Source organism: Echeneis naucrates, chromosome 4 (genome assembly GCF_900963305.1).
Source record: "Echeneis naucrates chromosome 4, fEcheNa1.1, whole genome shotgun sequence".
Classification (NCBI taxonomy): Eukaryota; Metazoa; Chordata; class Actinopteri; order Carangiformes; family Echeneidae; genus Echeneis; species Echeneis naucrates.
In genome coordinates this window covers 15,336,602-15,351,789 of record NC_042514.1, presented here as the reverse complement: position 1 = coordinate 15,351,789, position 15,188 = coordinate 15,336,602, and the positions used below count along the sequence as shown (strand labels likewise).

Here is a 15,188-nt window from a genome sequence, read left to right as displayed (position 1 = left end):
AGATAGAGTACCATTAAGCACTTTCATCCACATAATACGTGCACAATAAAAAAGTGAGAATATGTAATGTTGTACTAATGCTACTTTCTCCATGATTGTACAGGTAAAAGCCAATTTTGCTGTAGTGTTACATAAAAAATAAATAAATAAAAAAAGGATCCATTAACTTCCACCTGCATCACACTGTAACAGTGTTGACTTCCATCTCAATGTTGGCTGGCCTTATTTATTTGTATTAATTTAGTTAATAATTTGAGCTATTGTCTTTCCTCCCGTTGTTCAACAGTCTTCAATTATATTATATACAAAGAGGAACAACTGTCTTCTCATGCACAAGCAAGTCTGCTGTAGAAATAAGGATTGAGAAACTATTGACAAGAAACTACCAGGCTGAAGTGAAATGGATGACCCACTTTTAATGGAGATTCAGGATATTTTGGGCAAAAATATGAATGAAAATTAAAAATCGTAATATGAATATTTCACTTTCCTTTGATTTGAAGTCAAAAATAAGAAAAAAAAAAAACAAAAGAAACCTCTAAAATTTAATTTCATCATGTTACCATGCCCTCTTTCATGATATGCCCGTTCCAAACGTTCTCATTGTGGCATCCCTCTGGCAGCTCCTGGAGGCTGGTGCTGATAGCAGTGTGCAAAGAGACAGGAGACTGAGCCATGACTTGCGACAGCCTTACATTGCTGCCAAGCTGGATTTTCTGCCTGAGACCTTCACTCTGGGTGATGAGAAGAAATACGATGGCTACAACAACAAACCACTCGTCGGCCAGCAGTATTATCGCTGCTTTGTGCTGGCTGACCTGACGGACCATGAAGCCGTGAGTGACTGTTATGTGTATGTGACCATGCAGCACACTGTGAAGTTGCAACCCCTTCTCAAACTGCACATCCATCAAACGGTTGATAATTAACACTATTGTCTGAAGAACAGAGCAGCAGGGCCCAGATTGAAAAATAGATAGCTTTGATTGCTGTGACGGAAGGAATAGAAAATGAAAGGGGTTAGAGGAGGGCTATGAAGGTCAGAGGTAAGAGATATGGAGTCTGAAGGCTACTGGGGTGGAGAAGGATTTCCTGTGACACTCGGTGCATCTTGTTGGGATGACACTGCGACTGAAGATCCTCCTGTGTTCTGCCAGCACATCATGGCGAGGATGGGACATTTTGTTCAAAATAGCCTGTGCTGTAGCCAGCACCTTCCCTGGAGACACCACAGCCAGGCGATCCATCTCCACCCACACAACATCTCCGGCCTTACAGATGAGTTTGAGTTTGTTGGCATCTGCTACCAGCAACCATCAGCACTCAGGATAACACTGGCTACTACAGACTTGTAGGACAAAAGATAAAATTAGAGAGGGAATGGATCTTAAAAGAAAAGTTTTTTTCACAGAAAACGGTGATGTAATAACTAAAGTGAAGGTACAGCCACAGCAGCACATTTAAGAAAACTTTTATAGTGAAGTAATAATGATTTTTCCACTTATTTGCCTTATTTTTCAAAGTCACTTTCTCTTTATGGGGGTAAATCGTAGTAAAGAGAATGTTACTGTCGTTTGGGTTTTTTTTTGTTTGTTTGTTTTTTTTTCTTTTCACTAATACAGTGAGGCATGTTTGGAGAACGGTGAGCATTCAATTATAAATTCATGTGAAATAAGACCAGTGAAAATTAGATACAGGGATATGTTTGTTTTAAGAGCACCGCCATTCATTTCACACTTCCAAAGTATATTTTTGGGGCTTTTTTGCCTTAAATCTCACAACAGTAAGTGGCAGAGAGGCCAACAGTAAGAAGGGAGAGAGAGAGAGAGAGGGGAATAACATCCCACACAGGTTCCCAGCTTGCAGTGGAAGGTGGCATGTGCACTAACTGCTCAAGTGTCTGATCATTTGCAGTACACAACATTTGTTGCCAGCCCATTCTCTGAGCCCATCCTGGTGAAGAGTCACAGTGGGGTGATCCAAAGCACAGAGGACCAAGAGATGCTGTGGGTGATGGGTCCAGTCCTGGCTGTCATTCTCATCATCCTCATCGTTATTGCTATTCTATTCTTCAAGAGGTGAGTATGACAAAACAGCACCATGTGTTATGATGACATTTGGCTCTGGGCACTTTATTGGCGCGTTATTCTTGCAAACCAAAATAATCTTTATTTTTCACATTTGATTAACTTTTTATTGAGTCAGGGGAAAGTCAATCGCATTAGAATGAGACTCTGAACATTTCTCACTGAAAATAATAACAAAAGTTGTAGCCCTAGGGTTAACCCTGACACCCACATACACTTTGGGTTATACATGTGCATGTGTGCCGCAACGTTACATGATAAATTTTAATAAATGGTGGTATGGTTTCAATGCAGTCATTCCGCTTTTGTCAAATAAAATGTCACGTGCGTTGTCAACAAATCAGAATGCAGCTTCTCGCATTGTGCTTGGTCGTGTGACCATATTGATGTATTAAACTGATAAATGTGACGCTTGTTGGTAAAACATAAAGTTTGTAGGTGTGTCAGGTAGTTTTAATATGCTCCATCAGGTGTATTTCATTTTCACTGTGACTGTCTGGTTTGTCCAACTTGTTAAATAATCCTTTGTCATTCTTCCCCATTGTTCAATATCGGCCTGCTACCTTTGGATGCAGCAAACAAGAAAGGTTAGTGAGTCAACAACTTTGTATTTTCTGCTAGAGAAATCACAAATAGTCATCAATATAACTTGTGTTGAAGCCATGGCTAAAACGCTTTTTGCAACAGCGCTTCAAAATGTCATTATGCTTTATCTATTTTTCTGAAAGAGTTCATCATCATAACCCATTTTAATTTGCATCCGTAGTCATTTTCTCTCTTCTCGACACTTCTTTCTCGCAGGAAACGAACTTCTCCAGCCAAGAAGGAGCACATGGCAGGCATGAAGGACTCACTGATGGCCCACTCCTTGGACCCCGTTGAGATGAGGAGACTCAACTATCAGACACAAGGTAGAATCACAGAACAATAACACAGAATTGCTTCCAATACGCTGATTATTAATATACAGACATGCAATCAGTAAGTGTTCACAGCTGACAACAGGAGAGAGCGTGACACCTTTTTACTGGTTGAAACTGAAGTGAAACCTGATTGGTTTTAGAACACCTATAGCTAACTGATGAGTGGGTTGAAAGAGGGAGAAAAGGAGAGAATTGTGAAGAGTCTTCCTAGTCGACCTTACACAAAGCTTAATTTAGATGTTTTGTTCTTTTTGCCCTCGGCTTGACAACACATTTAGAGTTTGATTTTGCTGCTAGTAATAGATCCTGGGCCTTTTCTTCAGTGGTGCCTGTGAGGAATAAAGGATAGTACTATTAACTGGTTTTATTATTAATGGAATTTAAAAAAAAAAATCAAAATTTTTCATCTATTGAGCAATCTGCAGCTGTAACAGCAGGCTCTCAGCAGAACTCCTCAGAATACTTTGGGCTGTTTTTTTTTTTTTGTTCGTTTTTTTTTTTTTTAAGGGACCGGAATGAAGCAGAAATTGGTGCACACACCGGCTGCATCACCAATGAAGCTAAGGCTGCTACAGGAGCAATGGTAGACAGGAATTGTTGGTGTTGGAGTTTTTCATTTGTAAAACATATGTTTTATAAATATGCCAAACCTCTAAAATGAAATTGCAGCTGAACACAACAGTGAGTAGAGCTTATCGTTCTACTTTTTTTTTTCTTTAATTCAAAGAAAAAAGTTATGATGGGAAGGAAAATTAAGAGAAAACTTCTTAAAATTAATCAAAATGTGCAGTTTTATATCACATCCTTGGTGGTTGTCATGCTAATGTGCACACAACAAGTGTCAACATCTTCTGTAACTGGTTCTTATACCTCATGCCCCATCTTTGCAGTAACAAATTACCATTTACTAACACGCAAATTAGAACAGAGCCCAATCTAGGGAATATAATATGCAAGAGTTTGAATTTGGACAAAAGTCAGGATTAAAGTCAGGATCTCATGATTTTCAGGCTTTAAATATGACATTTACCTCCCGTCTCAGTGGGCTCTGTCTTCTCAATGACCCCTGTGCCCCTTTCCCCCACAGGGGGCCCTGAGTTGTCTGAGCTATCCAAGCTAGATTTCATTCTCCTTGTGTTCTGCAAATTTTCCCTCCTCCTCCCTTCTCTTCACATGGTCTGTCCTTCACACAAAACTCTCAAGAAATGTGAGTTGAAATTAAATGCTGTAGAAAGACACCAATAAATCAAATGACACAATAATGAGTATCAGTGTATGCACATTGGTGCCCTGTCTGTGTATATTCACATTCATCCAGGTCACGATTATATCCAGCCAACAAATTAAATCGTATGCAACTGGACTAGTCAGATGGATGCGTTGAGAACTGATGAAGCCCCTTGGATAAGAGACGAAACAGCTTCTCGGACAAATCAAAGTCCAGTTGCGAACGATTCAATTGGTTGGCCGGACATTGGTGCCCTACTGTACATAACAACCACCTGTCACCTGTCAACCAACAGCATGCTTGTGATTATGGCAAACTGTTGAAAAGCTTTGCAGTCGGGTATCATTTGTCTGCTCAGCACACAACGCCCCCACTGTTACATCATAACACTGTGGCCTTCAGTTTTCATTGCAGTTTGGTTACTTGTTGTTCAATTCGTGTTAGGTTGTGTGTGTGTGATGCTGATGAACTGCTATAGAAATCTGTGAATGCTGTCAGTCATCCAAGTCAGAGTTCTCTGAAAATGGTGCATCTAGACCAAATGGGTTTGCTTGAAGATCTTTCACTTCACCTCTGATCCCAGAGGCTTCCTTAATTCTGACTGATTGAGTGGAGATATCTTGCCTTGGCTGGATTGTTAATCATGCCATTGATACTATTTGGTTAGTGCTTCTGGTTGTTGGGACAACTGTGATCAGAGTAATTAAAGTCACCCAAGGTCGGGTGTGAACAACTATCATTGGTGTCACATGAGGCTGGAAACTGGTTCAATCTCCTGAGAAGAGATATGGTGCTGTCCTTTCATTCCAGGTGAAACGTTTAAAACCAGGTTCACTTATCTTTGAGGAAATTTTCTCAGAGTTGATGAACTATTCCCTTTTTTTTTTTTTTTATAAAACCTGTCACTGCAGGGATGAGGGAACACCCTCCCACTGTGATCTCTGACCTGGAAGACAGTATAGAGAGACTTAAGGTCAATGATGGCCTGCTCTTCTCTCAGGAATACGAGGTAATATTTCCTGCTTTATATTTCATTTTCAGATGAAGCCATAAATACTATGTATTACTTTATTTAAAGTCTTTTGATTAATTTGAAGATATGTTTGTTCGGGCATAGAAAGCACAGCAACATAGTGGTTAGCACTGTTGCCTCACAATAAGAAGGTCACAGGTTCGGTTCCCAGCCTGGGGCCTTTCTGTGAGGACATTAGATGTTCTCTCTGTGTCTGTGTGGGCTTACTCCAGGTACTCCGGTTTCCTCCCACCATCATTTCGGTCAACTGGTGACTCTAAATTGTCCGTAGGTCTGAGTGTGAGTGGTTGTTGGTCTCTGTCTGTCTCTGTGTGCTGACCCTGCGATGGACAGGCGACCTGTCCAGGGCGACCACGCCCTCACCCAGTGTGAGCTGGGGATACCATAAAGACAAGAAAAGAGAGGCTGGTTAAAATGTAAACTATGAAAATCGAATAAAACTAAATTATATATAGGAAATAGATGAATTGAACCAAATAGAGTTGTTGCTGCCGACTGGAAATGCACGTGTGTAGCCCATGATGCTGCCGTATTCTGTGTCATACCACCTATGAGGAAAGTTCCCCACATGTAACAATCTTTTTTGCTTCTTTGGATGGAAGATGGAGCCACTGTTGTATGGGACATGCAATTAGTAGTCAATCATCACCAAAGCTGCTACTACTGATCGCAGCAGCGAGTAGGAACAAGCTTTCTGATTTGGAACTGGCTTCATCCTTTCTCTCAATTGCTGTGAATACGTGTCCAGAGTTGGATACTGCTCTTCTTCCAGTTGATGTAGAACTCCTTGGACTCAGCATGAGCCAACTCAGATATAACTCCAACCTTGTAATAATTCAAATAAAAGTTCTTTGAATTACAGGAACAAAGAAGCAATAGGTGTAGAAGTTTAAAATATTGCTGTGTGTACATATCGTACAACTCAGTACAACATGTCAGGGTTCTGTGAGGCTGTGCAAGTACTTTAAAACAGTGAAAAGTACGAGCATGTTTGTAATAAATGGTTTCGCCTTCTGTATATGCCTGTCTGTTTTTCCCTTTGTGTCAGTCTATTGAACCAGGACAGCAGTTCACCTGGGAACACTCCAACCTGGAGGTCAACAAGCCAAAGAACCGTTATGCAAATGTTATTGCCTACGACCACTCCAGGGTCATCCTCACGCCCGTAGATGGTGAGCTACATCTCAAGAGAAGTGACTTTACATATTACAAATTCTCAAATCCTCATGTGGATCTGGGACTAGAGCCTTTTAAAAAGTTGGGAATGAATGGATGATAATTACTGCATATAAATAAGTAGCACCATTTTCCTTTTAGTACAATACGAAATTTCCATTATCCTGAGCTAGATGATCCAAATACTTAACTTAACTCAATTTGCATAAAACAGATGCATCAAAGACAGGAAAACTTTTTCTCTCTTGGGCAGATGCATCAGAAAACCTTTTTTCCTCTTCTTTTATTTTAAACAGGCTGATTTTTCACTGTAAATATTTATAAGGTGATCACCGTGTTTTCTGTGCGCTAAATTTACTTGCTGTAGGAGTTCCAGGGAGTGACTACATCAATGCCAATTACATAGACGGATACAGGAAGCAGAATGCTTACATTGCCACACAGGGGCCCCTGCCAGAGACACTGAATGACTTCTGGAGGATGGTGTGGGAGCAAAGAACCTGCACCATTGTTATGATGACCCGCCTAGAGGAGAAGTCACGGGTGAGCCTGTCATAATGAAAAATAACAAAAATTATACACAATTGAGATAGTTTCTTACATTCAAAGTGCTTTGAACAATGACAGAAACGAATAAATCAGGCTCAGTTTTACCATTCAAACCTTTGTCACTTATTTTCAACTTTGTTCATACAAATGTTTGCTATGAAGCAAACAAAAAAAAATAAAGTTGAACTGAAGAAAAACATAAACTTGATGTTTTAAGGCATTTTAAGATATTACAAGAAATTATGATTCTCCTAAACTTTTAGATCTTCAGCATATCAGATGATTGACTGATTGGCTGTTTGGTTGTACAGTATATACGTATATCTAGTCTGGATTGCGTAAATGAATTGCACTTGTTTCGACAACTTGATTAAACAGCAGTGGTAGTGTGGCTCAATGTACCTTCAACTTTTTCAGTTGGTGGAGGAGGTGGCCATGCACACTTGGCCAACCCAAACAAGAAGTAATGGTTAATCAGAAATGCCTGCAGTTTCTGTGTCTGTGGGGTCTTCAAATCCCATCTCTGGAAAAATGTCTGCATGGTTGGATATGTGGAACCTGAACATGACTTCATGAAAGTACATGAATATGACACAGTCCTTTTTTTTTTTTTTTTTTTTTTTTTGACTTAAGGTCCTAAGGGCATCACCAAACAGCCCATACTGCCACCCCCTTACTGACCCAGGTCTATGAGGCGTGATCATGCCATCTGTTATGTCAAGCACCTGCTGCCTTTAACCAGTAGTCCCTTCAAATCGACACTGATTTCCAAATATATGTTCCTTCTTCCTGTTTGCCCATCCCTCCCACAACCAAGAGTGGAATAGAAACAGCAGCAGTGGCAGGGTACATGGTTACAGTCACCGGTAATTTATTTCATACATTGTCAATGGAACATTTTGTCCTCAAAGGTGATGTTAGAAACAGGAGAAAATGGGTAAGTGGAAGGATTTGAGTGAGTTTGAGAAGGGGCACACTGTGATGGCTAGACGACTGTCAGATCATCTCCACAACTGCAGCTCTTGTGCGGTGTTCCCGCTCTGCAGAGCTCAGGATATATCGCAAGCCGTCCAACGAAAAAAACCTTGGTGACCCGTCGACAGGGTCACCAAGGCTCATTGATGCACACGGGGAACGAAGGCTGGCCCATGTGGTCTGCTGGCGCTCAAATTGCTAAAGAAGGTGATAGGAAGGTGTCAGAGCATCACAACTTCCGAAGTAATACTGTCTCTTTTTGTGTCCAGGCGAAGTGTGACCAGTACTGGCCCAGTCGTGGCACAATCACATATGGGATGATTCATGTGACCACGCTGGACGCTGTGGAGCTGGCCACGTACAATGTACGCACATTTGCTATCTATAAGGTAAGACCTCTCTCTATATTTGAATCTTTGCAGCGAAGCTTATTAAAACATGACTGTGCTGCAATCTATGTAAAAGAATGGTGTGAAGGATCGTGTCAAAAGCTGTCTTTAGATCAAGTCGACATGACGGAAGAGATTAAATCATGACATCATGTGTCATTGTCATTTTTACATGATAGTAATAAATGCATCATCTCACTCAGCATCTCCAATTGAACACTTTGATTAATGGTTTATTTGAAGCGTTTAATGGATTTTATTTTCTGTGGTATACCACATACATATCTATGGCCAAATATTAGCAATTTCCCTGAATGTGTGCCTGGACAGAATGGCTCAGGTGAGAAGAGAGAGGTTCGTCAGTTCCAGTTCACAGCATGGCCTGATCATGGAGTGCCAGAGTATCCCACCCCAACACTAGCTTTTCTGCGCAGAGTCAAAGCCTGCAACCCTCCAGATGCTGGACCCATGGTGGTCCATTGCAGGTAAACCAGCTCTCACATCAACACAAAGCCATAATTATATTTCAGAAGTCAAAGCATTGGGTCATATGATATATTTTAAAAGTGAAAGCATATATCATATCATGTAAGCTCTCATAAATAAGGCCTTTTTCTCAATGCGATAATCAATTCTTTAACTTTCTGATATAGACAAACGAACAGGTAGTTAAAATTGGTCAATAGATCTCTTGTGTGGATATATGAATGTATAATTTTTTTTTTTTTTTAAAGGTCATCACACTGTAAGACCACAATAGCATAAACACTACAGTACCATTGCCAAATGAAAATGACTGGGGAATCAAACATCTGACAAAGCAGGAAGGAACATCCATTTACTGAACAGTTGTCCGATATATAACCTGACCATCTGATGTTTGCGTATGATGTGTGTTGTTATGATTTGCCATCATCTGGGGCCTTACTGGCTTCAGATGAAAATATGCTATACAAATCCGCAAGCACAAGCTAAAACCACTGCAAAGTGAATTAACTACTGGCAAACCAATCTGATAGTTTGACTGTAAGCCAAAAGACCTGCAGAGGAGGTGGTGCATAGAATTCATTTTCAAAAGCCTATAAATCAGATCCACAAAGTACTTAGTGGGGTTTACACAAAGAAAACTGATCACAAACGTCTTTTTAAGAGTTTAAGGGAATTTGTGGGTTGTTCATTTGTGGAAGGTGTTTTGTATTTCCAGACACAGGGGTATCAGAGGGCACTACATACTTAACCCACGATTATTAAGAATTACGCATGCAAGTGTCATCCATATTTTCTCGTTGTGTTTTGTCAGTGCTGGTGTGGGCAGGACAGGCTGTTTCATCGTGATTGATGCGATGCTGGAGAGGATGAGACACGAGAAGTCGGTAGACATTTACGGTCATGTGACATGTATGCGGGCTCAGAGGAACTACATGGTGCAGACAGAGGATCAGTACATCTTCATCCATGAGGTCCTGCTGGAAGCTGCAACATGTAGCAGTACTGACATCCCCACCCGCAACCTTTACACCCACATCCAGAAGCTCACCCAGATTCAACCTGGAGACACGGTCACCACCGTCGAACTGGAGTTTAAGGTAGCTCACTTTTGTTTGGGATTGAAAAGCTTGATAGTCCTCTGATGGCTCTGCTGTGTTTATCTTAGCTTGTGGGGAAAATACAGCTTTTTGTATAAAATTGAAACAAAGTTTATGAAACTGTAAGTTTCATGTGATTCACTTTCATGCTCTTGCCAATTAAAATGTCTATTTATCTCAGATTGGCAATATATGATTGGAGAAACAAGTAACTTAAGGAGTCGGGAAAATTGAATGTCCAAAATACAAATGTTTTTACCCTAAAATCACACAAGCGCGTCCCGTCAGTGACAACAAGACAGGCTTCTTCATATACGAATTAGACCAAAGTGATGTAAGAATTTTACTTTTCCTTGCTTCAAAATCTTGCCTATCTCCTACTTGACATCTTGTTTCACTTAATGTTGCTGACCTCACATCTGCAGCCTTGAATTCATTAGAGTAATCTTAGAAGTGTTTGGTAGGCCATTTTCACGATACATTCTGACCAGTGAATGGAATACGATCTCTCATATTTTGATTATCTCTGTGGCGAGCAGAGTCGTATGAGACTGCAATGCTTAATCGCTGAAGTACTCCTTTAACTGCAAGATGTAGTGAAAAATTTCCGTGTTTGTCCAGTGTAATACAGATTAATTCTGTCGCAGAGGAGGAGCTTGACTTCTCAGCTTCATGATGATAGGCCAAAAGAGAGGGACAGTGCAGGAAATACAGGAGAGAGGAAGAAAGTCAAGGAAAGAAGACGGGGACAGTCTGAGTGCTATATAGTCCTTCACCATCTTCAGCTGCTTTCTCTGTGCTTAGCAATTCAACAGTGACTTAACCAAAATTCTGCAGCCATACTGCTGTAAATCCAGTGTAATTAAACCTGAAACTCACAGCAAATCTTTGCCAGAAAAGCTGGGCAGAAAAAGATTTATTCTCTTTGGTGGGATGTGTGTTCCTTTGATGACGCAAGCCTCTCTACTTCAGCTATTAATAAATTTCACGCAAGTTTGTGTTGACTTATCAATGTTTTCAGAAAGTTTTCTAGCACAGTATCAGTCTTTTTTTCTTTTTTTTTAAGACCAAATAGGGTCAGCTCAAAGTGCATAAATTCTGTGTGTCAATAAGGCTTCCAGTGCCCTCCACCAACGTTCCCACACCATCCTTTTCCAGGCTGTATTAGCACTTAAAAAGAGCAGAGGCGGACAGTGGAGGATGTGGTTGGAATTATGATGCTGCAGCGCAGTCACCTCTGGACTCGGGACTGGGAGTTTGATTGTGTTCTCCTTTTGACCTCTGCAGAAACTTGCCAATTCCAAAGCGCATACCTCAAGATTCATTAGTGCCAGCCTTCCGTGTAACAAATTCAAAAACCGCCTGGTGAACATCATGCCATTTGAGTCCACCCGTGTCTGTCTGCAGCCAATCAGAGGGGTGGATGGCTCTGACTACATTAATGCCAGCTTCATTGATGGATACAGGTGAGTTGAAATAAATTGAGAAGAACTGAGAGATGAAGGGAAATTAATTTTATTTTGCCACTAACCACATAGTCATCAGTCAGTGTTTCCTTAAAGTTAGTGAACTAGAACTTCACCGATCAGATCAGAGTTACACAAGTAAAGAAGAAAGAGTTGGTTGTTTTGTCCCAGCAAAACAATGAAACGCAGCGCCATTATTTATGTGGCATCACCAAATTATATGTATTAAAATAGCCAATAATTAAATATTGAACCAATTACCACTAAAGTTGACAAGGAATGAACAGAGGTCAAATTCCAAATCACAATTGTGCTGCCACCTGAAGAGTGAACACAATCTGTTTCAATTTGAAGGCAGAAGAAAGCATACATGGCCACCCAAGGCCCCTTACCTGAGACCACAGAGGACTTCTGGAGAATGTTGTGGGAGTACAACTCTACCATTATAGTCATGCTCACCAAACTGCGTGAGATGGGCCGGGTAAGACGCACACATACATACATATATTTTATATAAGTTAAAAGGTTAAATGAAAAAAGTCTGACACTGTTAGAGACAACTTCTCCATCCATTCTTTAGGAAAAGTGCCATCAGTACTGGCCTGCTGAGCGCTCTGCACGTTACCAGTACTTCGTCGTGGACCCTATGGCTGAGTACAACATGCCTCAGTACATCCTGCGAGAGTTCAAAGTGACAGATGCTAGGGTAAGCAAATCTATGCTGCTGTTGCAAGAGGCAGTAACAGAGAGAAAGACACAAAGAAAGAGGATTAGGTTTGAGCATTCCTCACACAGGAAACAGAGTTTCCAACTGGTAAAGAACAAAGGTGAGTGGTAATGACTGAGATCTGGTATACAACATATGTGGATGGTGCCTGAAATGCTTCCTTCCCCACATTTATCCCTAAAATCTGCTGTGTCCTATATACCTACGATGCACCAGACACCATTGGTTCATGAAAATGCAGCCTTTGTTGTTCTTTTATCTACAGCTGGATAAAATAAACTAGGGGAAGTGAGGGCTTCTCAGAATTCAAATATGTACTCGAACCACTTTTCCAATTCCAAGAAATGGCTTTTAGGTAGAGAAAACACTATAAATAGTGTTGAAAATGAAAATGATGAACTTATCACTATCACTAATTCTGTGTGTTTGTCAGGATGGTCAGTCCAGGACAATTCGGCAATTTCAATTTACTGACTGGCCAGAGCAAGGAGTGCCAAAAACCGGAGAGGGATTCATTGACTTTATTGGGCAAGTTCATAAAACTAAGGAGCAATTTGGACAAGAGGGACCAATCACTGTGCACTGCAGGTAAGTGTGTGTGTCTCTGTGTGCCTGTGTTTGCCTGTGTGTGTGTGTGTGTGTGTGTGTGTGTGTGTGTGTGTGTGTGTGTGTGTGTGTGTGTGTGTGTGTGTGTGTGTGTGTGTGTGTGTGTGTGTGTGTGTGTGTTATAGAGCCTAGTTGTGTAATTGCAAATGTCCCACAGTGGCTAAGAGTTTATTTGCTGTAATGTTCCTCATTTCACTAAAGTAGTAGGAGGACTACATTACATAATGTAAAATACTGTCATTATTACTAAGGTGACAGACAAACAACTAAACAAAATGAAACACGTTAGAAAAGAGGGAATGAGAAAAAAACGTCAAAAATCTAGTGCATTTGAACAAGGAAAAAAAATATCAGCAACCAGGAATGTGCTTTTTTACTGCAGCACAGCAATAAAAGTGTTGAGTTTCAATCAGCGTGTGATAGAATAACTTGTAATGCAGTGAAATGTTTTGCAGATCTATTTGTGTGTGTGTGTGTGTGTGTGTGAGATTGGCGTGGGGGTTCATAATGGCGTTCCAATGATGTGTATTAATTAGTGCTGGTGTCGGGAGGACGGGCGTCTTCATCACCCTGAGTATCGTCCTGGAGAGGATGAGGTATGAAGGAGTGGTAGACCTCTTCCAGACCGTGAAGATGCTTCGAACTCAGAGGCCAGCGATGGTGCAGACAGAGGTATGGCACCTTGCTGCTGGAGTGCACAAAAAACAGGAAATAAAAGAAAACCAAAGAAAATAATAATATAATAATAATCTGAATAATAAACATAGGGATAATTCTAGCATGTAACATGTTACGAAGAATCTTTAAAACATGCAAATAAACCCAGATGAACGAACAAAAAGCCAACAAAGTAGATCAAAGAACTTACTGGCAGTAATGCTGTTGTTTAGTTTTCCTCACATGTAATGTATCGTACACTTTAAACCCAATGTAACGTCAAAGTTTAAAAAAAACTTTTAAGTTTTGTATTTATGGCTGTCCACCCACAGACTGAATTTTTTCACCCTAGGACCAGTACCTACTGTGCTACCGGGCTGCTCTGGAATACCTGGGAAGCTTTGATCACTATGCAACATAACCCCCCCAGAAAGACTTCCTTTGAGACACGTTTTGAGTCTCCTCTGAGCCGTGTCCGCTCAGCTCCTGCAGTCCCTGTGACCCGATGAGAAGGTTGTCAGGAGGACTGATAAAGAGGTGACCACAGCACAAAACACAGAAGATTAGACGAAAGAGGACAACATGACCTCCTTCTTGACTGGTGCCATTCTGCCCAACAACAAAACCTCCCAAAAAAAAAAACGATCCTAAAAAGACTCATAGTGCTCCCATCACTCCCCAAATTCTGCCTCCTCCCAAGAGCAAAAACTTTTTTTTTCTGCCATTTTCATTTCTAGACATGCTTACTTTGATTTTATGAATATTTTTTTATTTTTACTAGCCCAATAGACATGTACGTTCACTTTTTTAAAAGCTGAATACTGGAGAGCGTCTTTGCTGATTACTTCACCTTTGACCTTCTCCTTGTGGACTACAGTGTATAATAAGTCCGTGGCCATAAAACTGCAGACTAACACTATTCACATCTGGAGTTTTCTTGTCAATAACTTTTGGCTGATTTTTGTCATAGGCTCAGGGATCTGAAGATCGGTTTGGAAGGTTTTAGGCACAAGGGGTTTCAGGTTGACTGAAATCCTCTTATTCAGAGTTTTTGCAAGATAAGCGTGACAAGAGCTCACATGATATATTGATTACATTAATAAGACCATGATTTATTACAAAAACCTTCTAGACAATTGAAGTCTAGACTTCAATTGGTTTAACTGCTAAACTCTGTCTGGCTTTATTGTAAATGTTAAATGTTATCATGTTCAACCTACAGATGGGCCTAAAACAACATTTTAACCCACGGCCCTTTCTGTGACTTTCTGTCAATTTTGTATGATTGGGCAACAGAGTTCAATCTCAGTCCCAAATAAACACTTTGTTTTGCTGAAGTTTAGATCATTTAGAATAAGTCTTCAAGAAATGCATAAGTTTGGTGAGATGATGATATGAAAAGAAGATGCTATATGCCAGCTCCACAAAATCACACACCACAAGCATTTTCTCTGTTACCTTACGTTGCAGTCGGCCAGCTGTGCGTTGGCTAGAAAATGCAAATTCCTTTTAACATTAAATCAAGTTTTCTGTACTAATGCTTCGATTATCTGAGGTTTTTGGATGTTATTACTATATTTTTACAAAAAATGCAGTGTTTTTAGGTAAAGGGAGCGCAAAGTGTATAACATGACATCACACAGGAAAGTGACCCATTACTGTCTTTGTAACGTAACATATCATAAATATTATATATATTTTAATATCTTTCATTTAATATCTTCTCATTTCATCATACATGAAGCTCAACTCTTTTGTCAGTGTTACAGACTAACATACTTGTAAC

The 15,188-nt window shown here is 40.4% G+C and overlaps 1 protein-coding gene across 1 annotated transcript in view; it reads left to right on the top strand.

Annotated features, from left to right (window-relative positions):
- Window positions 1-14,377, top strand: part of LOC115042025 (receptor-type tyrosine-protein phosphatase F-like) — a 40,467-nt gene extending 26,090 nt beyond the window's left edge. The window contains exons 19-33 of the mRNA XM_029500022.1: window positions 624-836; window positions 1,915-2,078; window positions 2,889-2,998; window positions 5,150-5,247; window positions 6,320-6,443; window positions 6,815-6,990; window positions 8,241-8,360; window positions 8,691-8,845; window positions 9,661-9,946; window positions 11,234-11,412; window positions 11,767-11,893; window positions 11,993-12,118; window positions 12,573-12,727; window positions 13,282-13,417; window positions 13,755-14,377. Of these exons, the coding sequence (XP_029355882.1) occupies window positions 624-836; window positions 1,915-2,078; window positions 2,889-2,998; window positions 5,150-5,247; window positions 6,320-6,443; window positions 6,815-6,990; window positions 8,241-8,360; window positions 8,691-8,845; window positions 9,661-9,946; window positions 11,234-11,412; window positions 11,767-11,893; window positions 11,993-12,118; window positions 12,573-12,727; window positions 13,282-13,417; window positions 13,755-13,823 (2,238 nt within the window). The 3' untranslated portion in view covers window positions 13,824-14,377. The remainder of the gene's footprint in view (window positions 1-623; window positions 837-1,914; window positions 2,079-2,888; window positions 2,999-5,149; window positions 5,248-6,319; window positions 6,444-6,814; window positions 6,991-8,240; window positions 8,361-8,690; window positions 8,846-9,660; window positions 9,947-11,233; window positions 11,413-11,766; window positions 11,894-11,992; window positions 12,119-12,572; window positions 12,728-13,281; window positions 13,418-13,754) is intronic.
- Window positions 14,378-15,188: the final 811 nt, after the last annotated feature.